Here is a 23,392-nt window from a genome sequence, read left to right on the forward strand (position 1 = left end):
AAGCAAATACAGTCAGTCAGATATAGAAGCTGACAACCACAAATCTCTAATGCAGAAAATATTAAATTCAAACAGCACATGCATGGCCTTTCCACTTCTGCTATAGGATTACATATGTATTTAAAAAACCAAAACCCACCAGTTCCTCTTGTGCCCCACACAAGCCATTCACAAGAAAAAGAAGCCACTGAGCTGATACAGGAAAGCCACAAATACCTTTAGAAAATCCACATTCCTTTGAAAAGTCCTGTTCTGTCCACTGCAAAAGGCAAAGGTGAGCCTACTTTCCCTGGAAGAAAATTATTTCGGTGTGTTAGACTCCAACTTTAAAAAGCGAATATTCAACCTGCTTTTGGAAATTCTGCTCTTGGCTTCTCGTATTGGGATGAACATGCATAACGTCACACCCAGCTGAATAACTGCCTCTTGGTGCTACCTACAATGGTCCTTACAAAACCAGGAGGCATTTAAAATGGAAATTCAAGCACAGCCTTATCTGTCCCAGGCCATGCTGCTGTAACACGCATGATGGATCTTTTTTCCACCACTGACAGAGTGATTTAGCAAGTTACAAAGCAAAAAGAGAAGAAAATCAGGATTTATGTACATTTCCTTCCAGTCAAGACTCTGGTTAGCGCTCCCCGGGCACCCCTCTCCCCATCACCACAGCCTGGCTGCCGCCTCCAGCCCCCAGCCAGTGGCTTTGGCCAGGAGCATCGCTGGGGGGGACAGGACTGCTCCCACCCCAGCAAACCCCTCGGGGAGCGGTGCTGGAGACATTCGTGCAATGTGACAGCAAAATCCTTCCCGCAGCATCCCCCCGAGCTTGGGGACATCCCCAAAGGCACCTGGGCGTAGCACCCAGCACATGTCACGGCCACCCCAGAGGGACACAGGCACGGGTGCTTGTGCGAGACGCTCACAGCGGGAAGCAACTACTTTATCCCTTCAGTTGAGCCAAATGGGTGCTTTTGCTCACAGACTTTTAGGGTGCTACTGCTATCAGGAAAAAGGCAGAGGCAGTGGCTCCATGGACATTAAAGAGAAGAAACAGCACATAAACTAAAACACTCAACACAAAGCCAGCTTCTTTTATTATTACTTTTTTAAAACAGTACGCAGAGTTTCTTATCAGACAGATGGGTATAAAGCTATTGCAGATGACCACCACATCAGAAAGCAGAACTGAAGCTGTCTCTGATGAGACACGATGGGTGGTCCTTTCCCCCTGCCCTGGGAAGCAGTGAGCCCCCGGGGGCTCCTTCGTCACCATGGGGCTGCCAGCAAGGGAGGGGGCTGCCTGCACCCTGCCCAGCACGCCCTGGTGCTCTCCGCAGGCCCTTCCCCAGCCCAAGCTCGTACCAGCTTACTGCTTCATCAGTCTCTTTGCCCTCTCTATTTGAGGTCAGGTCAGCCAATTGGAGAGTAAGTTCTGCTGTTGCAACGATTCCGCAGGGACATTAGGGAGGGAACTGGTTTCTTGTTAGCTCCTGTTTCATTATTGGAACTGTTAATGAAGTACAAACTCTGAGGTCCAAATTCTGCTTCAAGCTATACATTCTGCTCGTACTTATAGATAATTGCATTAGTTAAGTAAATCTATACTTTGAAAAGTGGCTGTGAAAATGGCAGTATGAGCTTACATAGCTGTCTCAGCGATGCTCAAAGGCAAATCTCTGTTAAGAACTGAAATGACAGATTTTCTTGTTTTTACTCCTGCAAACTGAGTCTAGCTTTAATATTGAAGCACGAAAGAACTGTCTGCACACACACACATCTTCACTGTCTCAGTGGTTCCATGAAATGCTTGTAAGACCAGCGGCCAGACGTTACAGCTTTCTGCACTCCTCGCACGCGTTACAAATGCAAACAGCAACCCAGCCACGGCCTCTCCTCTGAAACACCGACGAAGCTCTCCACCTGGCTGTTTGCACACCCGCCTTTTTGCCGCTTCCAAGGTGCCAGCCCTCACCAAATCAGCGAGGTAAATCTCCCAGGAGATGTGGGGTTTGCAAACACTTACACAAAGGAGGCTCAGCTTGCTTTGTGCTGAACATGTGAATTAGTGCCCCTGGCAGTTTTTCCAAGCCTAGGTCCAGCCCAGCATCAAGTTATGGATCACAAAGGAACCGTCTGAGAGCAGTGTATTTTCCCTCTGAGAACTACCATGATGATCTCTTATTTTCAATATTAACAGGCCACAGGGCATCCTGCTATGAGAGCAGAGTTTCCTGCTGTACTGTTGTACAGGGAGCATCGCTTCTGGTTTGCTGGAAGCAGGTCAGCAGGAGGAGATCTCCTGTACGGTAAGGTAACAAGAGCATTTAGAGGAACACAATTAGCTCATGCATATTCCTTAGCATAAAGTTATCTAAAAAGATGGCACTGTGCATCGGCAAATGGCTTCCCTAAGCCAGTTTCCTCCCCACCATCTCCCACTACGAGAAGTCTCCTTATTCATTCATTTGCCGGTGGCTGTGCATCTGCTCAAGAGCTGCCTTATTTTTGCCATCAGCATCTCTCTGAAGTGGTCACCCATTAAGAAATAAAAAACAGGATTAATGGCACTGTTTAAAAACGCAATAGGTCTTGTGATGGTGTAAATGGTGTTGATGATGCCCTGCATGCACACAGAGATGTTCAAGGCTGGTATTCGGGAAGCCAGTCGGACATTGCGCATTATGTGATAGGGAGTAAAGAGCACAGAGAAGATCACCACCGTGAGGATGACTAAATTGAGAGGTTTTTCAAGAGAATTGAGTTGCTCACTCCTGTCTTTAAGAAAAAGAACCATCTTCACATAGAAGCAGCACATGATCAAGAGAGGGATGAGGAACCCAAAGACAGTCAGGAACATGCTATAGATGAGGCTTTTCATGGGGTGTCCAGAGCTTGCATAATCAAGACACTTGTAATTATTGGCAAGCGTTACAGGCTCCAGGAAATATATCAACGGCAACAGTTCCAGTACCACCCCGATCCATATGGCAACAGACACAATAAGGGCCGTCTTCCTCTTCTGTAGAAAATGGTCTCTGAAAGGGTGTTTTATGAGCATGTATCGGTCAATACTGATAGCGGTGAGGAAAAGGATGCTGCTATACAGGTTCACATGCAGCAGGAATCTGTTGCTGTGGCACAAGATGTTCTCCTTTGCCCACTGATGTCTGGAGTAGCTGTTCACAAGTACTGGAAGAGTACACAGAAATAGTAAATCTGACAGTGATAAATTTAACAGGTAGATGTTGCCACTTTTCCAGTTTTTCAGGCAGAAAATATAGCCAAACACAACAATGATGTTTCCAATGAAGCCTAAAATGAACTCAAGGCTGTACATGGTGGAAAGATAATATTTTTCGAGGACTTCGTTCATCAGCAAACAGGAATCTGTCTCATTCACAGCCTGGAAAGTCAACAGGGAAAAAAATAAACATCAAAAATTAGCAAAAGATCGTTGCATGGCTATTTCTATACTGTTGCTGTAATAGATGAATCTGGCGTGCAGTTTCCTTACAGCTAACACAGTAAGTAGATACTCAAACTCAGAGAATACCTCTCATGCACACATGATTTCTACTTTCAGCTGTTGACCAGAGTTACTGAGCAAGATGAAAACTTGCATGAGCAAAAACCTGCTTGAGGAGTTTGAAGTAAGAGCAGGACCTGAAGCACCTGCCATGACATGCTGTTTGGCAGTACCAGAGGCTGGGAAAGTGAAACATGCCTGTCACCGCTTTGTCACAGCTCTTACTAGAAGTCATCTGCCTACCTGTTACCCAACTCTGGTCCCATGGTCCCTTCACTCATCACTAAAGCAGAAGTCCCCTGTCAAGACTGATAAAGGATGAACTCATTAGCAGCCATACAGCCACGCTCTGACAGCATTACTCAGAATTCATTAAGTCAGGAGAGGAATTAATTGAACCATTTCGTCATGCACTTTGTAGGGTTTTGCTGGTAACTCGGTACCAGGATTGCGTGTAAAGCATTGTCAAGATGAAGCACGTATCCTGTGCATCACAGCAGATGTGCTGGAGCACTTCTGAGCCATTCCTGCATATACAGGGCCTTTCTGCTCCTGGGGTTTTATAAGTTGCTCCTGTTTTCTACAAAAAGCCCTCCCAAGAAGGGAAGGTTCAGTTACGACTGAGACCTCGTTAACATGAAAGCAAGTGCCATCCAGGGGACAGTCCAGTCAAGATCAGGACAAAATGCCTGCAAAGCCAAATTCACAAACTTTAATTCACTTTTCTTACTAACTTCCCACAAAACGAGAACACTGTGTACGATTTACTCAGCCACAGCTTGTCCCTTCGGCTAAATCCGTGCCCGTGCCCGATGGAGCACCCCACACCCAGCCCCATGGAGCAGCCACTCTCTGCCGGGATGACGGTGGGTGCCGGGCTGGCAAACACATAGCTGCGGCTGCAGCAGTGCTACCAGCACCACTGCCAGCCCTCCTGCCCCGCTGTCTTGTTTGCTCCTTGGCTCCGAACAAAGAGCTTCCCCTTTCGGCCTGGAAGTAAGTAGCACAACCAATATTCTTTAAGGAGAAGAGCTTTCTAGGAAGCTGCACCAAGCATGAGTTTGCCAGAGGAGAATTTTTGCTTTATTCCTGAAGCTTGTTAAAAAAAAAATGCTTTCATGCTACAGGGAAAGAAATAGAGTAGGAGCTCAAGTGCTCGCTCCTCTCCCTCCTCAGGCAGACATGTATGTACACCCACCTGCAGGGGAACTGCAAGATAAAGCTTTTAGTGAGAGCCTTTGGTCAAAATATCAGCAGAACAATTAGAAAGCAGGGGAGAACAAAGCGTTAGGAAAAGGGGATATAGATTAAAACTGAACTCAAACTAAGACTAAGGTCTGAAAAAGCAGCAACGTGACTGCCACAAAAACTGCTAAGGACAAGTCTCCACAAATGACGTGAGAGTTTTAGGTTTCCAAAACTGCTCTGGTGTCTAGAATTTGTTAATAGGTCTCTGCCCTTAAAGCACTGTATCTTATTTTAAAGGTAGATCATGAGACAGAATAAAATACAGCATATACAAAACTTCATGAAGTTGTACCCAGCAAATACCTACACTTGTACCGCGTACAGCCGGAGGCAAAAGTTACACAGCCATGAGAGCTCACCCTGGTCAGAATAACCTCACCCGCAGCGCCTAGCCTAACCCTGGCTGCTCAGGCTCTCAAGAAGAAACTCAACACTAGTGAGACTTTAGTTGTGGAAAACACTGCATTAGCATTAGTGCTTTAAATACAAATAATAATTTAAAAATTACTGTATTGACAGATACATCGATTTAGTTAGTTGTTAGAAAAAGACTGATGAATCTATTTTAAAGAAGGCAGTCAGGGTAGAACAGTTAAGGGTTCATCCAGAGACAGCCCAGCTAGAGGAAGAGCAGAGTCGCCCCGAGAGCCGCGGGCTGAGCACCAGCTCGCCAGGCACAAGGGCACCTTACCATGGCCAGGCCCGCGTGCTGCCCCTCCACGCCTCTGCCTCATGGACCCGCTGCACCGCACCACGCCGCCTTTTAACCCGGTTTGCATGGGGCTCGGTCACGCCTGAGTCAGGGCGAAGGCGCTGTCTGTTTGGCTGCGCGGGGCGGGGGCAGCTGTCACGGGAGGAAGGTGCCACACGATGTGCCCAGCCCCGGGGAGAAGCAAACAAGCACTTCCCCTTTGCAGAGCCGTGTTTAGGAACTGCCCGGGGAGGACAGGAGGGCTGCAGCCACACTCCGCACCGTGGGGAGCCCACAGCCAGCGCCTGCCTGGCACTGGGCTCCGATCAACCACCCCTTGTGGAACGGTCCCACGTGGGTGACACGCAGAGCCCACGGCGAGCGCGGGGCCGCCAGGGCAAAGCGCTTACCTTGTGCGGGCTGCAGCGGCCGGCGAGGCAGAGAGGCCGGCACTGCTCCCCGGGGGGTGAGGAGGAGCGGGTACTGCTCTCCATTCCACCTTGCGAGAGATCCCGGAGGCTCCAGGAGGGCAAAGCCGGTGGCTTGAGCCCCGACCACACACCATCTTCCCCAGCCACAGAACAGCCTCTCCTATGACACTCGGAGACCAACGCAAGAGATACAGCAGCTCAGTGGCACTCTATAGCTAGCAAGCCAATTCAAACAACTTATCTTAATTATATTAAACAGAGCACTGAAGAAAAGCACTTCATTTTCATATAGTAATGCATTTCAATGCTTCAAAGCTTGCCGGTTTATTCGTTGTTGCCATACAATGTAATTATCTGTTTAACTTTCAGGATAAATGTTGCTAATGTAAAATGACAGCTCCACCCCAACCAGCACACCCAAACCAGTTGATATCAGCACAAAAACTGTTTCTTGCTTTCAAACGATACAGTGGCATTATACAAAAATGGTTAATTATACAGAAGTTGTTTCTGAATTTTACCAGCCCAATGAAATCATAATTTTAAAAAGGTAAATCAGAAAACAAACAGATGTTGAAACTGCCCACTAGTTTAGCAGTGCTGTGGGCCATGTCGATGCTTCCCATGGAGCAGCTCTGGTTTTGTGAAAGCCGAGAGCTCTGACAGCTAAACTCAACAAAACATGCAAAACCAACTAAAGGAATAACCAAGGGTTTCCATTATGCCTGAAATAAGTCTTTTAGGTCTGCAGATCTTTTGCCACAGCTACAGGACGGATTTCGGCTTCCTAACTGTGATCAGCAGTAACTTGGCCTGAGCTTTAACAGGGCAACAAGCTCCATGTCTGTGTCCAGTGGGGAGACAGCTACCAAGGTACACAGAACTGTACGGAAACTGAAGGCAGCAACCACTTCATTTCTGTACCAGTGTCACAATATGTGCCATAAAAAATCCAAAATGGAATGGAATAGGCACTGATAATGTAAAGCAAGTCATCATACATGATTGGTGATGGAAGTTCATGGCAGATGAAGCACTGTGACACAACTGAATACGTGTGTGCTCAAGACAGAAGTTTGGACCTCTTCAAAATACCGAGGCCAACTCCTACAACAAGCATTGGAAGAGCAAAGGTGCTTTTGGAACAGATGGATCTCCTGTGCTCTTGGTCCTGTGCCTGCCCCAAAGACCACGGCAGTGACCAGCTGTGGGACAGCCACATGCCAGGGTAACCACTGCTCCTGAACATATGTTACTGGGAAGCAATAACCCCCACAGAGTGCTTTTCTCTCAAAACACTACACACCTATCATCCCTGTGTGAGGTTAGTTTCCAGCTGCTTGCATCCTTGATGGACCGTTTATTTACAAATGAATTCATAAGCAACTGATGGTCTTTTCTGACACACCAGGCTTTAGGAAAGCACCAACATTCCTATTCAGTTCTCTGCTCCAGGTTGTGGTAGATGCTTATTTTATTAAAAAACAACTACATGCAAACAACCCTCCACAGCATCCAGTAAAACCAACATCTACAGTGAAAATAGCATTGTGTGGTCAGAATTACCGGGGTGCATGCTTTGCCTTTCCAGAGCACCTGAGACCTGTGTTTGCCAGATAAGGTCTCCAGCACAAGTAATAAAGAAACTTTAATTACACCATGTTGACACACCTCGCAAATCTCTAAACACTTGGGAAGCTGGTGAGGTTTTCCAGTCTTTGACTGAAAGGCAGAGGGATTTACTTTTCAAAACAAATTGTGCTTGTGAAAGACGTTGCTCTGCTTGGCAGCAGCTCGCAGAGTCACACTGCGCCCCATGGGGTTGACTTGGGAAACCTGTTGCTCTCCATATCTGCTAACTGAGCCTTCAATCACACAGGGGGTTTTAAAGGGTGTTTCGAGGAATACAAGGTCTCTCATCTATAGCTATGCAACTTGTATTAACTTGTTCTTTCAACAAAGTCAGCACTGGGGCATTTACATTTGCTATGCAAGTCTAACCTTCCAGAACAGATTTCGGACCAGAAGTGAGAAGACACAATTATGGGACGGGAGCACACCAGAGAGGCTGGGGTGGAAAGCACAGTTGCTCTGAGGGTGCATTAAAAGCCAGGTGAGCAGGACAGCAAGTGCCTGCAGGCAAGCTGCGGCATCCCATAGGGAGCCTTCATGCAGCAGCGAGCATCCCTGGAGTGTGTCAGCAGCGCAGGGATGGAGGAAAGCGGAGCAGCAGGAAGCGGCCTCAGCCACTGCACACAATTTCCTGGTCCTGGGTACATGCCCATAGGGACTCATCAGGAGGGAAATCCATCCCAGACCCGGGAACCCTCATTCCCACAGCACTCCAGTTACACGCTTGTTTGTTACACACAACTGCTTTTTCAAGGAACGCAGCCAGAAGTCTCTTCACTGAGAAACACCCTAACGCAGCCACCGTCTGTTCAAACAGCCCCTAACAACTACAGAACTTCTTTGCGCTGTTTTGATAGATGTCTATAGTATTTCTCAAGCAAGCTGTTGAAACTGTGCCACCCAGATTTAATCCTGCAGCTCCCAGGCAATATGAAGCAAGTTTGCAAAAAATAGGCATTTAGGCTGGGAGACAAGGGCAGGCTATGGCTGTAAATTAATGCATTGCTGTTAAATTCATTGGGTGCTTTAGCAACGTGCAGGCTTTAAAGAAGAAATGCAACTGAGTCAGGCACGTTTGTTGTCATTAAATACCCATTAGTCAATTTACATTAGACTGAGGCCTATTAAACAAGTAATGCATATTTAATGATTTTTTTATAATGCATTTGCATTTGACTGATTGGAATGAGTCATTACGGTTGACCTTGAGTGAGGTGCGGTGCCCTTCCTGAGGAGCCTTTTGAACAGGGGATGTGTAGCTCCACCCAGGGTTCGCCCCTGTGAGCAAAATGGAACATGGGAATGTTCTTTTAGGTTATCAATTATTACTAGGAGAAATTAGTTACACCTTGCCCTGGCCACTGTGAACCGGCAGAGGAGCACTTTGCAGTGACAGCAGCAGCACAAACAGGTCAGCAGCACCTGCCGCTGCTGCACACCAGCCAAGACGGCACTGGGCAGAGCCTGTACAGCTGGTTACCATAAATGCTGTTTCGGCTCTTTGTACAAAGAAAGGACAGAATCAAATATTTACTTTTTTTTATCTGTGGCTTGCTTACATTAGCCCAGCAGTACCCGATTTCCCTGTGCTCCGGAATAAATATGCCCCATCTCTCCCCTCCTTAAGTCCCCAGGCCAAAGCCGTTGTGTTTAGACTCTGCTGTTTGTTCACCAGCTCACTCCCAGAAAAACCACCCGTGCTTTCCACGCCTCTAGCTCTCTCCGAGGAAGGGCCCACAGCACTTCCCACCCCAACTGGTCTGTTACCTAGGGACATCTATAGGGTGCCTCGGGTATTTTAGGCGCTAAAAGCAGCACACACCCCGGCAGCCTCACTTCAGCCCCCCCGCCGTGTTCCCCCGAAGGCACGTGGCAGCAGGACCCCGGCTCCAGGCTGAGCTCGGCTGCTGCCCCGCGGCAGAACATCCCCCTCAGCTGACCCGCAGGGACAGGAGCCAGGGGACAAGCGGGCACTGAGGGGCCATTGCCCCCACACGCACGAGGAGCTGCCACCGACACCAGCATGGCGTTTCGGTAGCTGCGCTACCACTTTCCAGCTGCGGGCTGGGACAGACCCTCGGAAGCCCCCAGCCTGGGGCCAAGCTCTTGGCTCAGCTCCTCCTGCTGCAGCAGCCTCAGAGAGATCTCCCACCCTCCAACAGCTCCCGCAGCTCAGCTGGGCAGGCTCACCGGTAAGGAACACCCAGACCAAACGGTCCCCGCAGCAGCGCTGCCAGGCCAGCCAGGCACCCGGCAGCGTGCTGGGAGCAGCGGGCAGCGCCAGGCACCCCAGCTGGCTGCGCCCAGGGCTCCTGCCCCGCCTGAGCCTGCAAAGCCGAGACAAGACGGAACCGCGTTAGGGGTTCAGCTTTAAGGGGAGCCTGTGCAACTGCTTCTATGAAGCGCTTAGTGAAAACAGCGAATATGCTGAGCAGCACCAGTGTGACTGGGCCTTCAACTGGATTTGTCAACAGGGAACAGCTTAATCAACAGTTCCAAAAAAATACTAGAAACAAACCCTATTTGCCAAGTTGTGGGGTTTGGGGGTGGTTTTGGTTTGTTGGTGTGCTGGGTTTTTTTGTTGAAGTACTGTACTAGTTCAAAAAGTTACAGACTCTTAAAAAAACTGATAATGGGGGAAACCCTAATTGGAGGTGACTCTTTATCTCTGCCTCCACTCACTCACAAGTGGGAATTCCATTTTCCCTGCGTACTTCTACCACTGCATCCGTTTTATACATGCCTCTCCCCCATCAGGCTGCTCCTGTCTAAGGCACACCATGATAATGGGCAAGGCTGAGCTTTGCCTTTTACTATCAAACACCAAATTTCACTTCGGTTTCTACCGGGAGATGGAACAAAGCCTTCCCTTGGGGGGGCTTTTACTGTTTCTGCTCTGGATAAACACGTTGCTTGCTGCAGCTTCAGCCTCTCCTGTCAGGGACACTGACGTTGCAATTTTCTCAGTCTCATTTTGTGCCTCACCAAGCATTTCAACTCAAAAAGTCTATTTTTGGAACCTAATCAAAAGCATACACAGTCCAATCAATCATGAATCCATATTTAGGTGCTGGTGGTTAAAAGACATTTACTCCTTGTTCCAAGCAGAGCCCTGTAAGAACATGCAGGGGGCGCCTGGCTACACTGTTAGCATTCTTGCTTAGAAGGTAAGTTTTGCTACTACCTTACAGGCATAAAACGTTTCTAAAGGTAAGAAAGATCATATCTCCATGTGTCTTTCACCCTGTTCCTCTCACTGCCAGTATCTCCACTGCTTTATCTCCTCCAATCCTAGCCAGATTGTCCACTATTTTAAGCATTTGCCCTTCAGGCATGGCTTCACCTCCTCTTTCACCACCTCCCCAGGCTCTCCTCTCAGCCACAAGCATCCCACCAGCAAGCCTGCCTTCCCTTGCCAAGCCCTTCCTAAAGCCTTCCATGGGTATTTGTTTGAAGAAATGGGGGAAATGCCAGGACCCACACCCAAAGCCCTCCCTGAGCTCTGTCCCACCGTGCTATGCCTGTGTGCGGGCAGCACAGGAGGGGCCAGCAGCCCTGCCGGGAGTGCCATGGCAGCAGGTAGCCATGCCCTTCAGACAGACTCCCACCACGGCTCTCACGGCACCAGGTACTCCCTGTGTCCCTGCCGCAGCCGATGCCCACTCTGTGACAGAGGCAATGCCGCGTCCGTGGCACCGTAGACAAGGAGGGTGCCCCAGGCTGGCTCCCACTGGGCTGGCATGCTCTACGCCAGCACAGGCAGAGGCTCCCGTGGTGCTTTTAGGCCACCCAGGCTGCCCTGGCCAGTATGTGCCCAGCTTTTCTGTCTGCTGGGAACAACCACCATCGTCCTGCTTGTCTTGATGGTCCTTGTGACCAACTGAGTGATGGGCGAGCTCTCCCCAGCATCCAGGCTAGTGCCACTTCATCAGCGATGCCCCGGTGCCCCCAAGGCAGGTCAGGCTCTACTAAGTGTTCACATTAACGGTAACAGCAGAAGTAAAACAGCGTCTCCCTGTGCTTGGCCCGGAGTGTTTGCAATAGCTACTGCATGTAAAGTCAGCTGGTTCTTCCTTTCCGATAAATGGGGCACTTGCGTGGTAAAAAGTATATTGCATTAGAATCAAAGCCAAGTTTAATCTTTCGATTCAACATAAAGATGAAAGAGAAAAACAGAGCAGTCATTGCATAAACATTCCATCTAAGCAGGCTGTGCACACTCAGGAAAAAAATGCAGAATTACTAAAGATTCAGTATCTCCTATGCAAAAGAAAAAAGCAGAGTGCTGGAAGTATGTGTTTGTGGCGTGTTGTGATTAGCTTAAAACCAATAGCCAATCGATGTGTGTATTCATAATTCAAAATTTTTAGGGCTTATATTAATATACAGAATATTTATATAGAGGATATTTGTTCAAGACTGACAGCTTTTTTTAAGCCTATAAAGCTACTAAGCTGATTTTATTTTCAAAAATTCATATGTAAAACCCACTAAACAATTTTAAGGATAATTGGAACATAATACATAACTTATCAAATAAGTGGAGCACAAAACATACAGCAGTGCTACCTAAGGCTAAGATCTCCACAGTCTTCCGTTATCTGATGGATACCCAGTGCTGTTTTGTTACACAATTTCCTTCTAGCATAGGGATTAAAGTGAGCGATTACCAAGTAAGAGAAATGCTTAAAAAAAACCCCAAACCAACACCACACATACATAAAAAAACAAAACACATGAAAAATAAAACACACCACAAAAGAAAAAGCCCAAACATTTGCCCTGTTACCACCATCCCACTCTGTTTTCAAGTGCCTCCCTTGAGCTGTGCTGGACAGGGACAAGAGCACAAACCCAGCTGGCGCGTGGGATGGGCAGGGTTCCACAAGCTGCTTGCTGCTTCATGAAGTCAGGTCCCTGCACCCCTGCCCACCCCATGGCCTGACAGCAGCCATGGGGCCTTGCCGGCATGTCCCACAGGACAAGGGAGCCCACCAAAGGGAACAAGGAATAAGCGGCCAGCGAGCACCTCCCATGTGCAAACCATGACCTTACCCATTTGCACAAGCGTGTGCTAGGAAGACATTGCGATAGGAAGAAACAAGCAACCGACACAAGACATGGGGCAACCAACCCTTCTGATCTTGGCCAGGAGAGAAATCCCAGGGCAGTCCCAGCAGTTTACGTGGTTCTGAGCTCAGATGACAGCACTGAAGGAACACTTAGCTTAGAATCAGACTGATTTTCCTGCCAGAGAAGATAAAAAACGCTGCAGTCCAGATACTGCAGGGCAACACAATGAAGACTGCAATCACACCCACAAGCTCACATAGCTCCTGCTCTCCTACGCTCCTCAGTCACAGCCAGTGACTGTGAGCCAGACACACTAGAGCAGTATTTTCAACTCATAGATTCTCGTTTAACCACTCAATATATCTGTTCAACAACCGGTGCCCTACGGCTAGCTCCGCTGGACCAGAGACAAACGTGATCGCTCCATGAAAGGCGTCCTTGATGTGATCGTGTGTGACAGGAACACCTGCTGCCTGGAGACGCCTGGCATACATGACTCCATCGTCCCGTAAAACGTCGTGCTCGCAGGTGAGGATATAGGTGAGGGGCAGCTGGTGCAGCTGGGCATCACTCACCAGCAGCGGGGCTGCCCTCCGATCCAGAAACCCTGGGTACTTCTGTGCAAGCTCAGAGCTGCCGTAGGTGGGACTGCTGTAAACATGATCTTTCTTCAGCTCTTCAGGCAGCAAATTGCTCCAGTTTACAAACTGAAACAAGTGGCTTGATTCGACTGGAACATGCCTGTTGGAGGCCATCGCTTCCCTGAGGGATGAATCAGAAGTAAAATACTCACTCCAGAACTTGACCATGAGTGACTTGGGTAAAATGAGCTTGTTTTTGTTTTCTTGGTAAGACGGCAAATTTAGGTCAAGGGTTTGAAGAGCAGGGTAAATCAAAGCTTGGGCTTTGAGTTTAGTTTCCACTTCAGTGTCCTCTAACAGCTGTAGAAGAAAACAGAAGTAAATACAAAAAGTCATTTTATAAAAAGTCATTCATCCAAAAGACATTCTGTCACTTGTCCCACACTGGCAGAAGATCTTAAAAGTAAGGAATTAACACACATTTTACAGCATAAGCAAAATAAGATCATCAATAAACCCAGGATATATTGGTTTAAAGACATTCTAAATTCATAGGCAGGTCACCTAAAACAGTACATCGTCTTAAAAATTCTCAAACACCAAATATAATTTCATTTTCTTTCTTATGCTGAAGGATAACAATATTTGGGAAATATTCTTTTTGAAGCACTGATGTCTTCCGAAGTAGTAACAAATGCTTTTTCTATAACTATAGAAAATTTCTATTCTTATAGCTTAAAAATTGCAGGTTTCTGCAGATCATTTAATCATTTCATACAATTTAGAGCTTATCCATTTGGTTTTCTAACACTGAGGTGTTAGAACTCAAACAGCTACGTTTTTGTGCATTTTAGACATGTGAAAAATAAAACGTGATGAATTGAACACTGACATTTCTTCTATCATCATTTTTCTCTTCACTAATAAATTTCCACCTTCTTCCTCATCTTTTGCCTTCAGTGTTCACAGCAAATTCATGACCTTTCCGAGAGAGATGCACTACAATCCAATTAACTTCTCAAAAGAGCAACAGCATCATGCTGACTTTATTTAATAAACCTGAGAAAGAAGCGCAAAAGGCACTGAAGCATGTGTCAAATGATACTAGAACATTTAGACTTTTTTTTTTTTTTTTTTGGCTGCCATTTACATCTAAGTCCAAATGCTAAAATTCCCTTTTCAAACAGCATACTTAAAGCAGTCAAAATGTGCTTGAGGACAGAGTGATATATGCCCCAATTATAGGGCAGAGAGCCCTTTTTTTGGGGTATAAAGGTTTGGAGGACATGATAGCATCAAAGCTACTTTGATGTCATTAAATGGCTTGAGCAAATATGCTTGCCTGGCAACTCAGAGCCCCCACTGACAGCCCGCAGACTGCAACATCCCAGGTATACAGACCATGAGACATATTTGGGAGGTGCACTTGTTTTGAGCAGAGGTTTTTGTTAGCCTTTTGTAAGTTTTCATGAAACAACAACAAAAAAATATTTTTTGAGTTAGCAAACCAGGTTTTTGGGGGGTTTTGGTTTTGGGGTTTTTTTGTTTGGTTTTTTTTTGTTTGGTTTTTACCTGTTGTGCCACAGCTGCAGCTAAATTGCCACCTGCACTGTCTCCTGCAACACAGACCCGCTCTGGGTCCACCTCATACTGGGAGAGGATGCTGCTCTGGAGGAAGAACTTCGTTACAGAATACACATCTTCAAACTGAACAGGAAAACGGTATTTAGGTGCCAACCTGTAACTGTTAGAGGCAAGGAGAACTGTGTTACTCCCTACTATTAATAATTAATAGGCTTGCTAACATCTGCCCCAGTTGATGACCGTTTATTATTTTCTGTGCCCAGAGACATAGGAACTATCTCTCTGTCCCGGAGGACCCAATATTTTATTACCCACCCAACTTCATAAAGCAATATCCAGAATAACCATCAACCACAATTCGCCACTGCAACCTTGACAGGTTCTATTATGAATAGCTTTAAAGCTAGCAGGAAAGCACTTGGGGGGAAAAAAAAAGCTATTGCAAAATTAGACTAATTGAAATAGATTAATTTATTCCAAACCCTCAACCCATCTAGAAGGAGAGTATCTCTTACCTGACTGATACCACGACAGCATTTAACCTGTTTGAAGTCCACCTTGTCAGATGATCATAGGATTTCATGCCTGAAATTGAATGAGTCAGAACCACAGACTGGTTGGAGTGGGAAGGGACCTCTGGAGATCACCCAGTCCAGCCCCGGCTAAAGCAGGCTCTCCTAGAGCAGGCTGCACAGGATCGTGTCCAGGTGGGTTTGGAATGCCTCCAGAGAAGGAGGCTGCACAGCCTCTCTGGGCAGCCTGCCCCAGTGCTCTGCCACCCTCGCCTTATAATATAACCCAGTACATTTGGGAACAGGCACATACACAACAGCATTTTCCTCTTCGCAGAAGCTTTCAGGTGACTTTCCAAAACCCCCACCTGGGTTTAAGCAGTGAAATACCCATTCTCCAACCCTTTCTGCAGTGACTCCCATAAAACAGAAGACAACACTGAACACAAGCTATTGAGATCTTTTGTACAGACCCTGGTACGGACAGAGAAGAGCTTACCTGCCTGTCCTAGGCACCATCCTCCACCATGGAAGTAGATGACTGCCCTTCTCAGCCCATCAGACGCCTTTTGGGGCAGGTACAGACGGACAGCAATATTGCTGAACTCTGTGTCTATCACTGTAACGTTTTCATCAGACATGGGCGCAACGTAATCTGCAGCTGTGATCAGCATCAGAACTTCCATGTAGTGCATCAGACCCAGCCGATCAGCAACCTCAGCCTAAAGCCCAAGACAAGGGGAAACAGCACTTTAAGAGAAAGTGAGGCTGCATTTAGATTTCCGTAAAGCCACTTGATACTGTGTACGAGTGTGTAAAGCTGCCGTAGAAGGTGCTAAGCCAAATGCTGCTGACTCCGAGGAGTTGCTGTCTCACTCTGTCATGCTGTCCAGCCTGCACTCTTCAGCTCCCTCACCTCCCATTGCTGCGTGTGAGGCTCAGCAGCAGCGGCTGGAAGACAGCCCAGGGCACACCACCGCTTCTCATTGCTAAGACAACTGGAAGCGCAGGCACAGAAGATAACAAGGATGCAACAGAGGGTGTGGAAGAAAGCAGAATCAGCTGAACTGTCCCGACACCCAGCAGGAGGGTCTGCTCAATGAGTCAGACCACCTCATCTTTCCAGTTACCACAAAATCAAATAATAGTGCTCCTGTGGTGAACTCCAAAAACAAAAGCAGCCAGTACTTTCAGGACGCCAAGGATGCTGGTGGCACAAACACAAGGATATAGCAATTTGACTTCAAGCTCCACAATAATTTTTAATGATCTGTTCCATCCCAGTAGCCAAAGAGCACCAATTAGAGATGAGTACCTTTACATTATTAAAAGGAAATACTTTCTCTAGTTTGAGATGTTAAAGGCAGAAGTATTTCGCCACTTTACCACAGTCTTGCTCCATTTAACTTGTTCAGTTTACACGTAACAGTTCCATTAGTTACAAAACTCTCTGTCTCTCTATGTAACCAGTGCTCCTACTGAATGGCAGGAGAGTTGAGCCCTGTTCATTGTCCCTTCCACGTGGTCGGCTGAGACAAAGTTTCCTCACACTGCATGTACCACTACACCTTCCAAAGTGATTTCCTGCTCCATCATCCCTGATGAGGATGCAGCTTTGTCTGAGCCATCCATATCCTTTCCTTACATTGGTTTGATACTTCACATTAAAAAGCTAAAAATAACCCTGCCACCAACGTTCAGATTTCCACCAGCCCTCTGCCAGCAAGGCAGGTCCCTGTTGAGTGAACCGACAGAAGTACAGCTCTGGTGTGGCATGGCTGCAGTCGCCCAGCACTGGCTCCAGCCCAGCTGAGGACGATCCCAGTGGCTCCCTGGCCTGGAGAGACTCTCCGTGGGACCAGGAGGAACATCCTCCAGGAGGGGAAATAAGGATGAAGCTAATCAGGATCTCTGCCTGCCTGGTAAATGCATTAACATATGGATCTTAATAAAACACCCATAGGGTTAACTTTTTTGAAAGGGTCTTTTCCTCAGAAATCCTGAGGTACAGCAGCACTGAAGCCCCAGCCCTGCACAGCGCTCCAAGGGGAGAGAACAGGGGAGGCCACTGATACCCCAGGCATCATCAGTGCCCCTGGCAGAGTTACACAACAGGCAGAGGAAAACTTGCCCAAGGGGCTCCACAGAAATTCCCTGACAGAAGTGGTGTGGTTCAGGGAGTTCAGAACCAAGTATTTGCCAACTTTTAATACTGTTAAAACAACTTCCTTTTAAATCCATGTTTTAAACATTTATTATGAAATTTTATGGTTCTGCATTAGTTTACAATTATTCTAAGATGCTAAATAAAGTGAAAACAAAAAAACAAACCCTAGCAAGTAAACCTGCAGGTGAAATACAAGTTCCAAAGTTTAGTATTTGTGACCTTTGGCACTCTGACACCACGACAATTTATGATGATCAAAGAATTTCAGAATCCCTTTCACTCACAGGCTATTTTTAATCCTCGAACACAGAACTTTTTAAAAAAAAATTGTGTTGGCTTTCATTATAGGGAATCTTTGGTACACAAGAGTGGACCCAAGAGAAAACATTTCTAAAGGCATTTGCTACGGACCATGCTAGAAATGGAGACCCTAACAGCTCCTTCCAAAACCAGCAGCTCCCAAAGGGAGCATCACGTTTCCTCATAGCTGCCTTGGGGGAACTGTGACAAGTACAGACGTGACCGGTGTTTGCTTATACATAAATCTCAGTGGCTCTTTCTTCCTTTTTCCCCTCTTATACTGGATCAAACTGTGTTGAAACGAACTCACTTCTCACATTGCTTTTAAGAGATCAGAAATGTATTCTAAAGCCATATTCAAAATCTGTAATAGACAACGAAATTACATAAGAGAACAAATTCACAACAATTGGAAGGAAAATAAAGCTTTCTTTTCCTATACTGTGAAAGATAGTGTAAATACCTATTTAAACAAAAATTCAGCCACATTAGAGAACAAGTGTGGGTAGAGTATGATCTCAGCTGTGTGAAATGCCAGCAATGCAAGGAACCCCCATCACGTGTAGCCTCATTAAAGCACAGTATGCTGTGGTGTTGGACCTCCTTGCAGCTAGAAAGTAAAAATAGGACGGACTGCTTCATGATCTGGGAGCATTATGTTATGTAATTCCTAATGATATATTAAGAAATAGCTTGCAGGAGGGTAGTTGGTTTGGTTTTTAGATGAAAGATGTTAAGAATACAACTTTAAATTTCCTTGAAAGCCATTTGCCAGTTTACTTTCAGCGAGTCAGATAAGAACTTAGATATCTAGTTCATTTCAAGCAAAATTGGAAGAAATTTCAAACTAATTTGCATATACCTTTTCAGTTTAATGTGCACCACTTGTGCATATTCTAGTTAAACACACAAAAAATTAAGAGCTGACACTGATAAAAAAAGCACTTGTCTAAATTTCAGGGCACGGTACAAGGCTCTGAATAGGCATAAACAGTCCTGAAACTGCACTGATAGAACCTAGACCAGAACGCTTGGTTTAGAAGATAACTGACTTACCAACAGGCCTAAGTTTATTCATCTGGTTGGAATTTGTCAGTAAAACAAACGCTTTTGTGACTGTTCCTAGCACAGTGTTGATGTCTCAGAGGAAAGCGCATTGGGAAATGCCCAACATTGCCATCAGGGTGGCTGGCTCGAGCGCGCAGGCACACAGGTCCTCAGCACTTCACATGGGTTGTTCCCACAGCAGTCCCCGTGTCAGCACCCTGCCTGCACCCAGGTGCCGCGGGGACAGCGCGGGCGTTGTGCCACAGAGCTGACCACGGCTTCTGCACCTTGGCTTCTTCATAACAGCCTCCAGAGACGGGACATGACCCAACTTCCCACACAAGGCTCTTAACGGCCTCATCACAAAGCAATAGATAGGATTAAGTAGTAAACCCAAGTCCTTACATGTTTTCTGAAGGTGAAAAGCAGATTAAACTCCAAGCAGGCTTTTTAACAAGAAATAAAATAGCTTTTTATTATATATAGAACCTACCAGAAGTTTAGCTTTTCAAGAGACGCTTTATTCTTCCCAGGAAGAATTCACGCATGCACGTGCAAAAAATGCCACATATTAATTGATCACCACTTGAAAAGTGTAACATGTTGCATTCAGGGACTGGTGGTGTAACTTGTACAATCTAACCCTGCTTGTCTTGCTGCTTGTGATTTTTTTTTTCCTGTAAATTAAATTTAAATCAACTATTTAACTATCTTCTATATATAACCTACTTTTTCAGAAGTTAGAAGAAATGCGAACACTGCTAAGACCTCACTGACAATACTTGACAGTGACTGGCACCATATTTAAGAGTCACCTCTGAAGGCTTGGACCAAGCGATGCTGGGAGCTCTGCCAAGCACTGTGCTTTGGAATGGAGACCAAGACAAATGGGCAGGACCTGGCACACTGCGCAGAAGGAAAATGCAGATCCTTGTCATAAGCTCAGTGAAGACAAACACACACACATGCCAAAATTGCATCACTTGATCCACAGTGATTACACGGTTTACATAAATATTTCTCAGCTGTTGTATTTTCCCTGAGGATTATCATCTTGGAAAAATAAATATATAGGTCAAAACAAGTCTTGCTGTAATTCCACTGAGCTTGTCAAACTCCCCCACGTTGGGATGAATTCCTTCAGCTTCAGGACCAGGGCTTTTCAATACTCTCAGAGCTGTTTTTTCCACAACCGGACTTTTTACATTGTGGAAGACCACTGCCCACTGCCTGTGGTTCAAGGCCACTATCATAGAAAAACACAAGGAAATCACACCCTCATCTGAAAAGTCTCATTGTCACCGATCTGAGATTACTGCATGTTATGGGGTAAGAGGAAAACCAACCACTTTGGGGTGTTGGGCTCCTTGTGCTTTGGAAAGTGTTTTCCACAGTCATTTTCCCTGTCTTCTCTAAGGGGAGCATGGCAGCAAGGACAAAACACCCCAAAACCCAGTTATGAGGAAGGGAGCCCTGGCAGGCAGGGTGCAGGCAGAGTGCCTGGCACTGCTTTTAGCAGCTTATCTATCTGAACGGGCAATAAGTCAAGTGGAAGTACCCCGCCAGGTGAAGGTCTATATCAGCTGAACACGAACCCTGGCAGCTCATGAGCAGGGCTGTAAAGGGCTCAAATGCAGATTTCGCCACTTCTGAGGAGCCCAGCCAAGGGCAGAGGAAGCTTTGAGAGGTTTTCACAGAACTGCAGCCAGGCGAGCATTCCACTAGGAAGATGCCGTATTGCATTTCATACTTCCTCCATGCGTTCTATCTCAGCCTGCACACACATGGTGCTTCCTGAAAATACACAAATAATTCTGTGCTTACAGAAACTGGCTGGCTTATTCTTAGAGGCTATTCCCCACTAGACAGCATGTAGACGCAAGGCATTATAATGTAAAGATGCAAACAGGGACGTGCCTAGCCTCCCTTCTGCAACGAGATGGGCATGAACAGCCCCTTCAGCATCCCATGGGCCGGGCACACCGGTGAAACCAAGCATGGCCACAATCCCCTGCAAGCTAACCCAGACGAGCCTCCGACTGGCCTTGGGAGCCCCTCAGCACTCACTGCCATGCCCAGCAGAGACCTGGAAAACAGCCTGGCACAGGCACACAGGTTTTATTCAAAGGAGTTACTCATCCAGTCCTTTTTTCAGGACTGCACCATTAAATCTTTTCTAGCTTTCTTTATAGCCATAGTTACAGTAAATTTAATGCTTGAATTCAGATACTACTGTCCTTTACTTAGTATATCACCATATACATACTACATATGTATGTATGGCACGTATATTGCTGTAACTCTATCAGCCATAAAGGCACTGAGAACACCCTCGCTCTGTAGCTCTCTCCCCCCTGCCAGCCCCACACCGAGCCCAGCACCAGACTCACCAGATGCCCTATGGCCCTGAAGCTAGCCGTGATGAGCATCAGTTTCCAGGGCTCCTCAGAGTCCTCAGGGATGGGGGTGTAGACATAGTAAGCAAGGAGGACAGAGGCAAGGAAGAGGCAGAGCAGCTTGGCTCCCATGTCTGCAGGCACAGCTCCTCCCAGGCTGACTGGATTAAGTGCTCTCACTGACTAACAGCTACGAAGTGGCACGCTTGCACAGGGCAAAGTTAATCCCATGGTTTGTTTGTGTCCTGGCCAGGAGGCAATTTCTCATCCGATCACCTGGGGCAGAGGTTATGCTGCCATGCAGCTCCTGAGAAAATTTATTTCTTCAGCAAGGTGTTCAGCCACCCAGTCCAAGCTGGCACTTCAACCCCAGATTAAACGTCAAGGCTCCTACACGCCCATCACCCCCGCCTCCTGCATTTGGCAAGACAGCCAGGAGGAGGGGTCAGGAGGAAAGAGGCAGTTGAAAAATAAGGAACAGAAAGTGTGTAACCTGTGAACTGAGGGCTGCCGAGAGGTGACAGTCAAATGCGAAAAGATGCATTGAGTATTCAGGAGCTATTAGCTGCTGCTCCATAACACAGCTATTCAAACACAGCCCAGTTTACAGATACCCAACAGCGTCAGACCACAGGCAATAACAAGCACCTCCTGCTTTGGCAAAGCACACCCTTCATTTTGTACTAACACACCAAACCAGCTGTGCAATAATAGGTTTAGCAGAAAAAAAAAAAAAAGAAAGAAAAAACCCCCAAACACCTAAATCTTTTACAGGGCAAGGCTTCTGGTTAATATTTGAAAGACCATATTTAATTGCCATTATTCTCAGGATTAAGAGATCTATGCATCTCCCAGAGGCGACCACTCCTGCCCACAGTGGACTCCAACAGGTAACAGTAATCCCACTAAGAAAACAGTACAAACACAGGCACACACAAAGGAGAAGGGGTAAAAAAAACACCTGCAGCACCAAGAATCCTGCTTTAGAGATAAACTGAAAAGGTAAAAAGCTCAATTCAAATTTGAGTTATTCCTTTTGCTGAAGTTTTTACCCACTGCAAAGAAGCACCGCCAGTTGTTCTCTCACACTGAGTAGCCCCTGGGGATGGAGCATCCTTTGGAGGACCAGCAAGCACAAAGCTCGTGTAAGGCTTTAGTCAATCTTTCAAATATTTCTTCATTTAAGTTCTGGGCACCTCCAAAATATTCAAGTGTTTTGAAAATCAAGCTGTTCTATCCCTCCTCAGCCCAGAATGGGACACGCTGTCCTCCCTTGTTGGTCCTTCTGCAGCACAACAGCTGGTCAAAGCCCAACAGTCTTGACACCGCTCCAACAAAAACAAGAGACAACGCTCCTCTGTGACCACTTTGCCTATCCCAGAGGCCAGTGCCAGGTGCTGGGGAAAGGGGCAGATGGATCCAGCCCAATGGAGGAGTGCTTGCCTTGGCCCCACGTCCCCAGTCCAGGCAGCAGCAAGGCTGTGTTCCCAGCAGGCACACACGCACCAAAATGTGTGGACACACGGATCAGCCAACCCCATCTTCTCTTTTCTACAGCTCAGATCACCCATTTCTCAGGGGCTGGCTTTGGAGGCTGCGAGGCAAAAGGCAGATAAAGAGGCAGGTTTCAGGAAAGAGGGGACAAGATGACCCAGCCTGGTGAAGAGGAACAGAGGATGAGCCCTGTCCTCCCCCTGTCCCAATACAAGCTCTCAGGACAGCTTGCTCTGCACAACCACTGTTCTGACACTGGCAGACAGCATTAAGGAAGACGTAGCCAGACCTGGAACTACTACAAAATTAGTTCTTTATGTTTTTGCACTTCAGGAATGTTTTACCCTCCTCTCGCAAGCCAATCTCCAGCTGAAGCATGGCTGTGCAGTTACAGCACGTACCATGCACCATCCTTGTGCCGCGTTCACCTTTGACTTAGGCAAGGGCTCACAGTGCTCAACCTTCAGATACCAACATCTTATCTCCTGGCAGAGCCAGCCCTCCCAGCAAACTGCCACAGCAACCCACCCTGACGCACAGCGGTACTGATGAGAGAGAATAATGAATTGAATTCACTATTTACCTAGGGCAATCCTAAAGCAACAACTTCAATATGGAAATGCCCAAATTGTGCCAACGTTACTAGAGCTCTTTCAGTACAAAGGACCAGCTCAGACAGCACAAGACCACTTTCAAACAGTGGATGCGGT

The 23,392-nt window shown here is 46.8% G+C and overlaps 2 protein-coding genes across 3 annotated transcripts; both read right to left on the reverse strand.

The window, feature by feature from the left end:
- Positions 1–1,076: 1,076 nt before the first annotated feature.
- SUCNR1 (succinate receptor 1) lies at positions 1,077–11,548 on the reverse strand. 2 transcript variants are annotated; one of them, XM_040613107.1, is made up of 2 exons: positions 5,876–11,548; positions 1,077–3,403 (listed from the first exon to the last, which is right to left on the reverse strand). In XM_040613107.1, exons 1-2 carry the CDS (start codon positions 5,957–5,959, stop codon positions 2,462–2,464), a joined length of 1,026 nt encoding a protein of 341 aa, XP_040469041.1. In that variant the 5' UTR covers positions 5,960–11,548; the 3' UTR covers positions 1,077–2,461. The 2 variants fall into 2 exon arrangements, with proteins under 2 accessions (XP_040469041.1, XP_040469043.1); XM_040613109.1 differs by lacking the exon at positions 5,876–11,548 and adding an exon at positions 5,466–5,690.
- Positions 11,549–11,645: 97 nt separating this feature from the next.
- On the reverse strand, positions 11,646–21,551 carry LOC121096715 (arylacetamide deacetylase-like). Its single transcript, XM_040613106.1, has 5 exons — positions 21,183–21,551; positions 15,778–16,000; positions 15,282–15,351; positions 14,755–14,926; positions 11,646–13,542 (listed from the first exon to the last, which is right to left on the reverse strand). The coding sequence occupies exons 1-5, from the start codon at positions 21,318–21,320 to the stop codon at positions 12,934–12,936; spliced, it is 1,212 nt and encodes a 403-aa protein (XP_040469040.1). The 5' UTR covers positions 21,321–21,551; the 3' UTR covers positions 11,646–12,933.
- Between the last annotated feature and the right edge of the window lie 1,841 nt (positions 21,552–23,392).

Source organism: Falco naumanni, chromosome 13, assembly GCF_017639655.2.
Source record: "Falco naumanni isolate bFalNau1 chromosome 13, bFalNau1.pat, whole genome shotgun sequence".
NCBI lineage: Eukaryota > Metazoa > Chordata > Aves > Falconiformes > Falconidae > Falco > Falco naumanni.

Bases quoted from the DNA above. Each gene is read 5' to 3' on its own strand.
- LOC121096715 (XM_040613106.1), bottom strand. From the start codon at position 21,320: ATGGGAGCCAAGCTGCTCTGCCTCTTCCTTGCCTCTGTCCTCCTTGCT. The intron at 15,352-15,777 runs GTAAGCTCTTCT...ATTCAATTTCAG, and splicing joins ATGGTGCCTAGGACAGGCAG to GCATGAAATCCTATGATCAT. The intron at 14,927-15,281 runs GTAAGAGATACT...TGCCTCTAACAG, and splicing joins GCTGTCGTGGTATCAGTCAG to TTACAGGTTGGCACCTAAAT.
- SUCNR1 (XM_040613107.1), bottom strand. From the start codon at position 5,959: ATGGAGAGCAGTACCCGCTCCTCCTCACCCCCCGGGGAGCAGTGCCGG. The intron at 3,404-5,875 runs GTAAGCGCTTTG...TTGACTTTCCAG, and splicing joins GCCGCTGCAGCCCGCACAAG to GCTGTGAATGAGACAGATTC.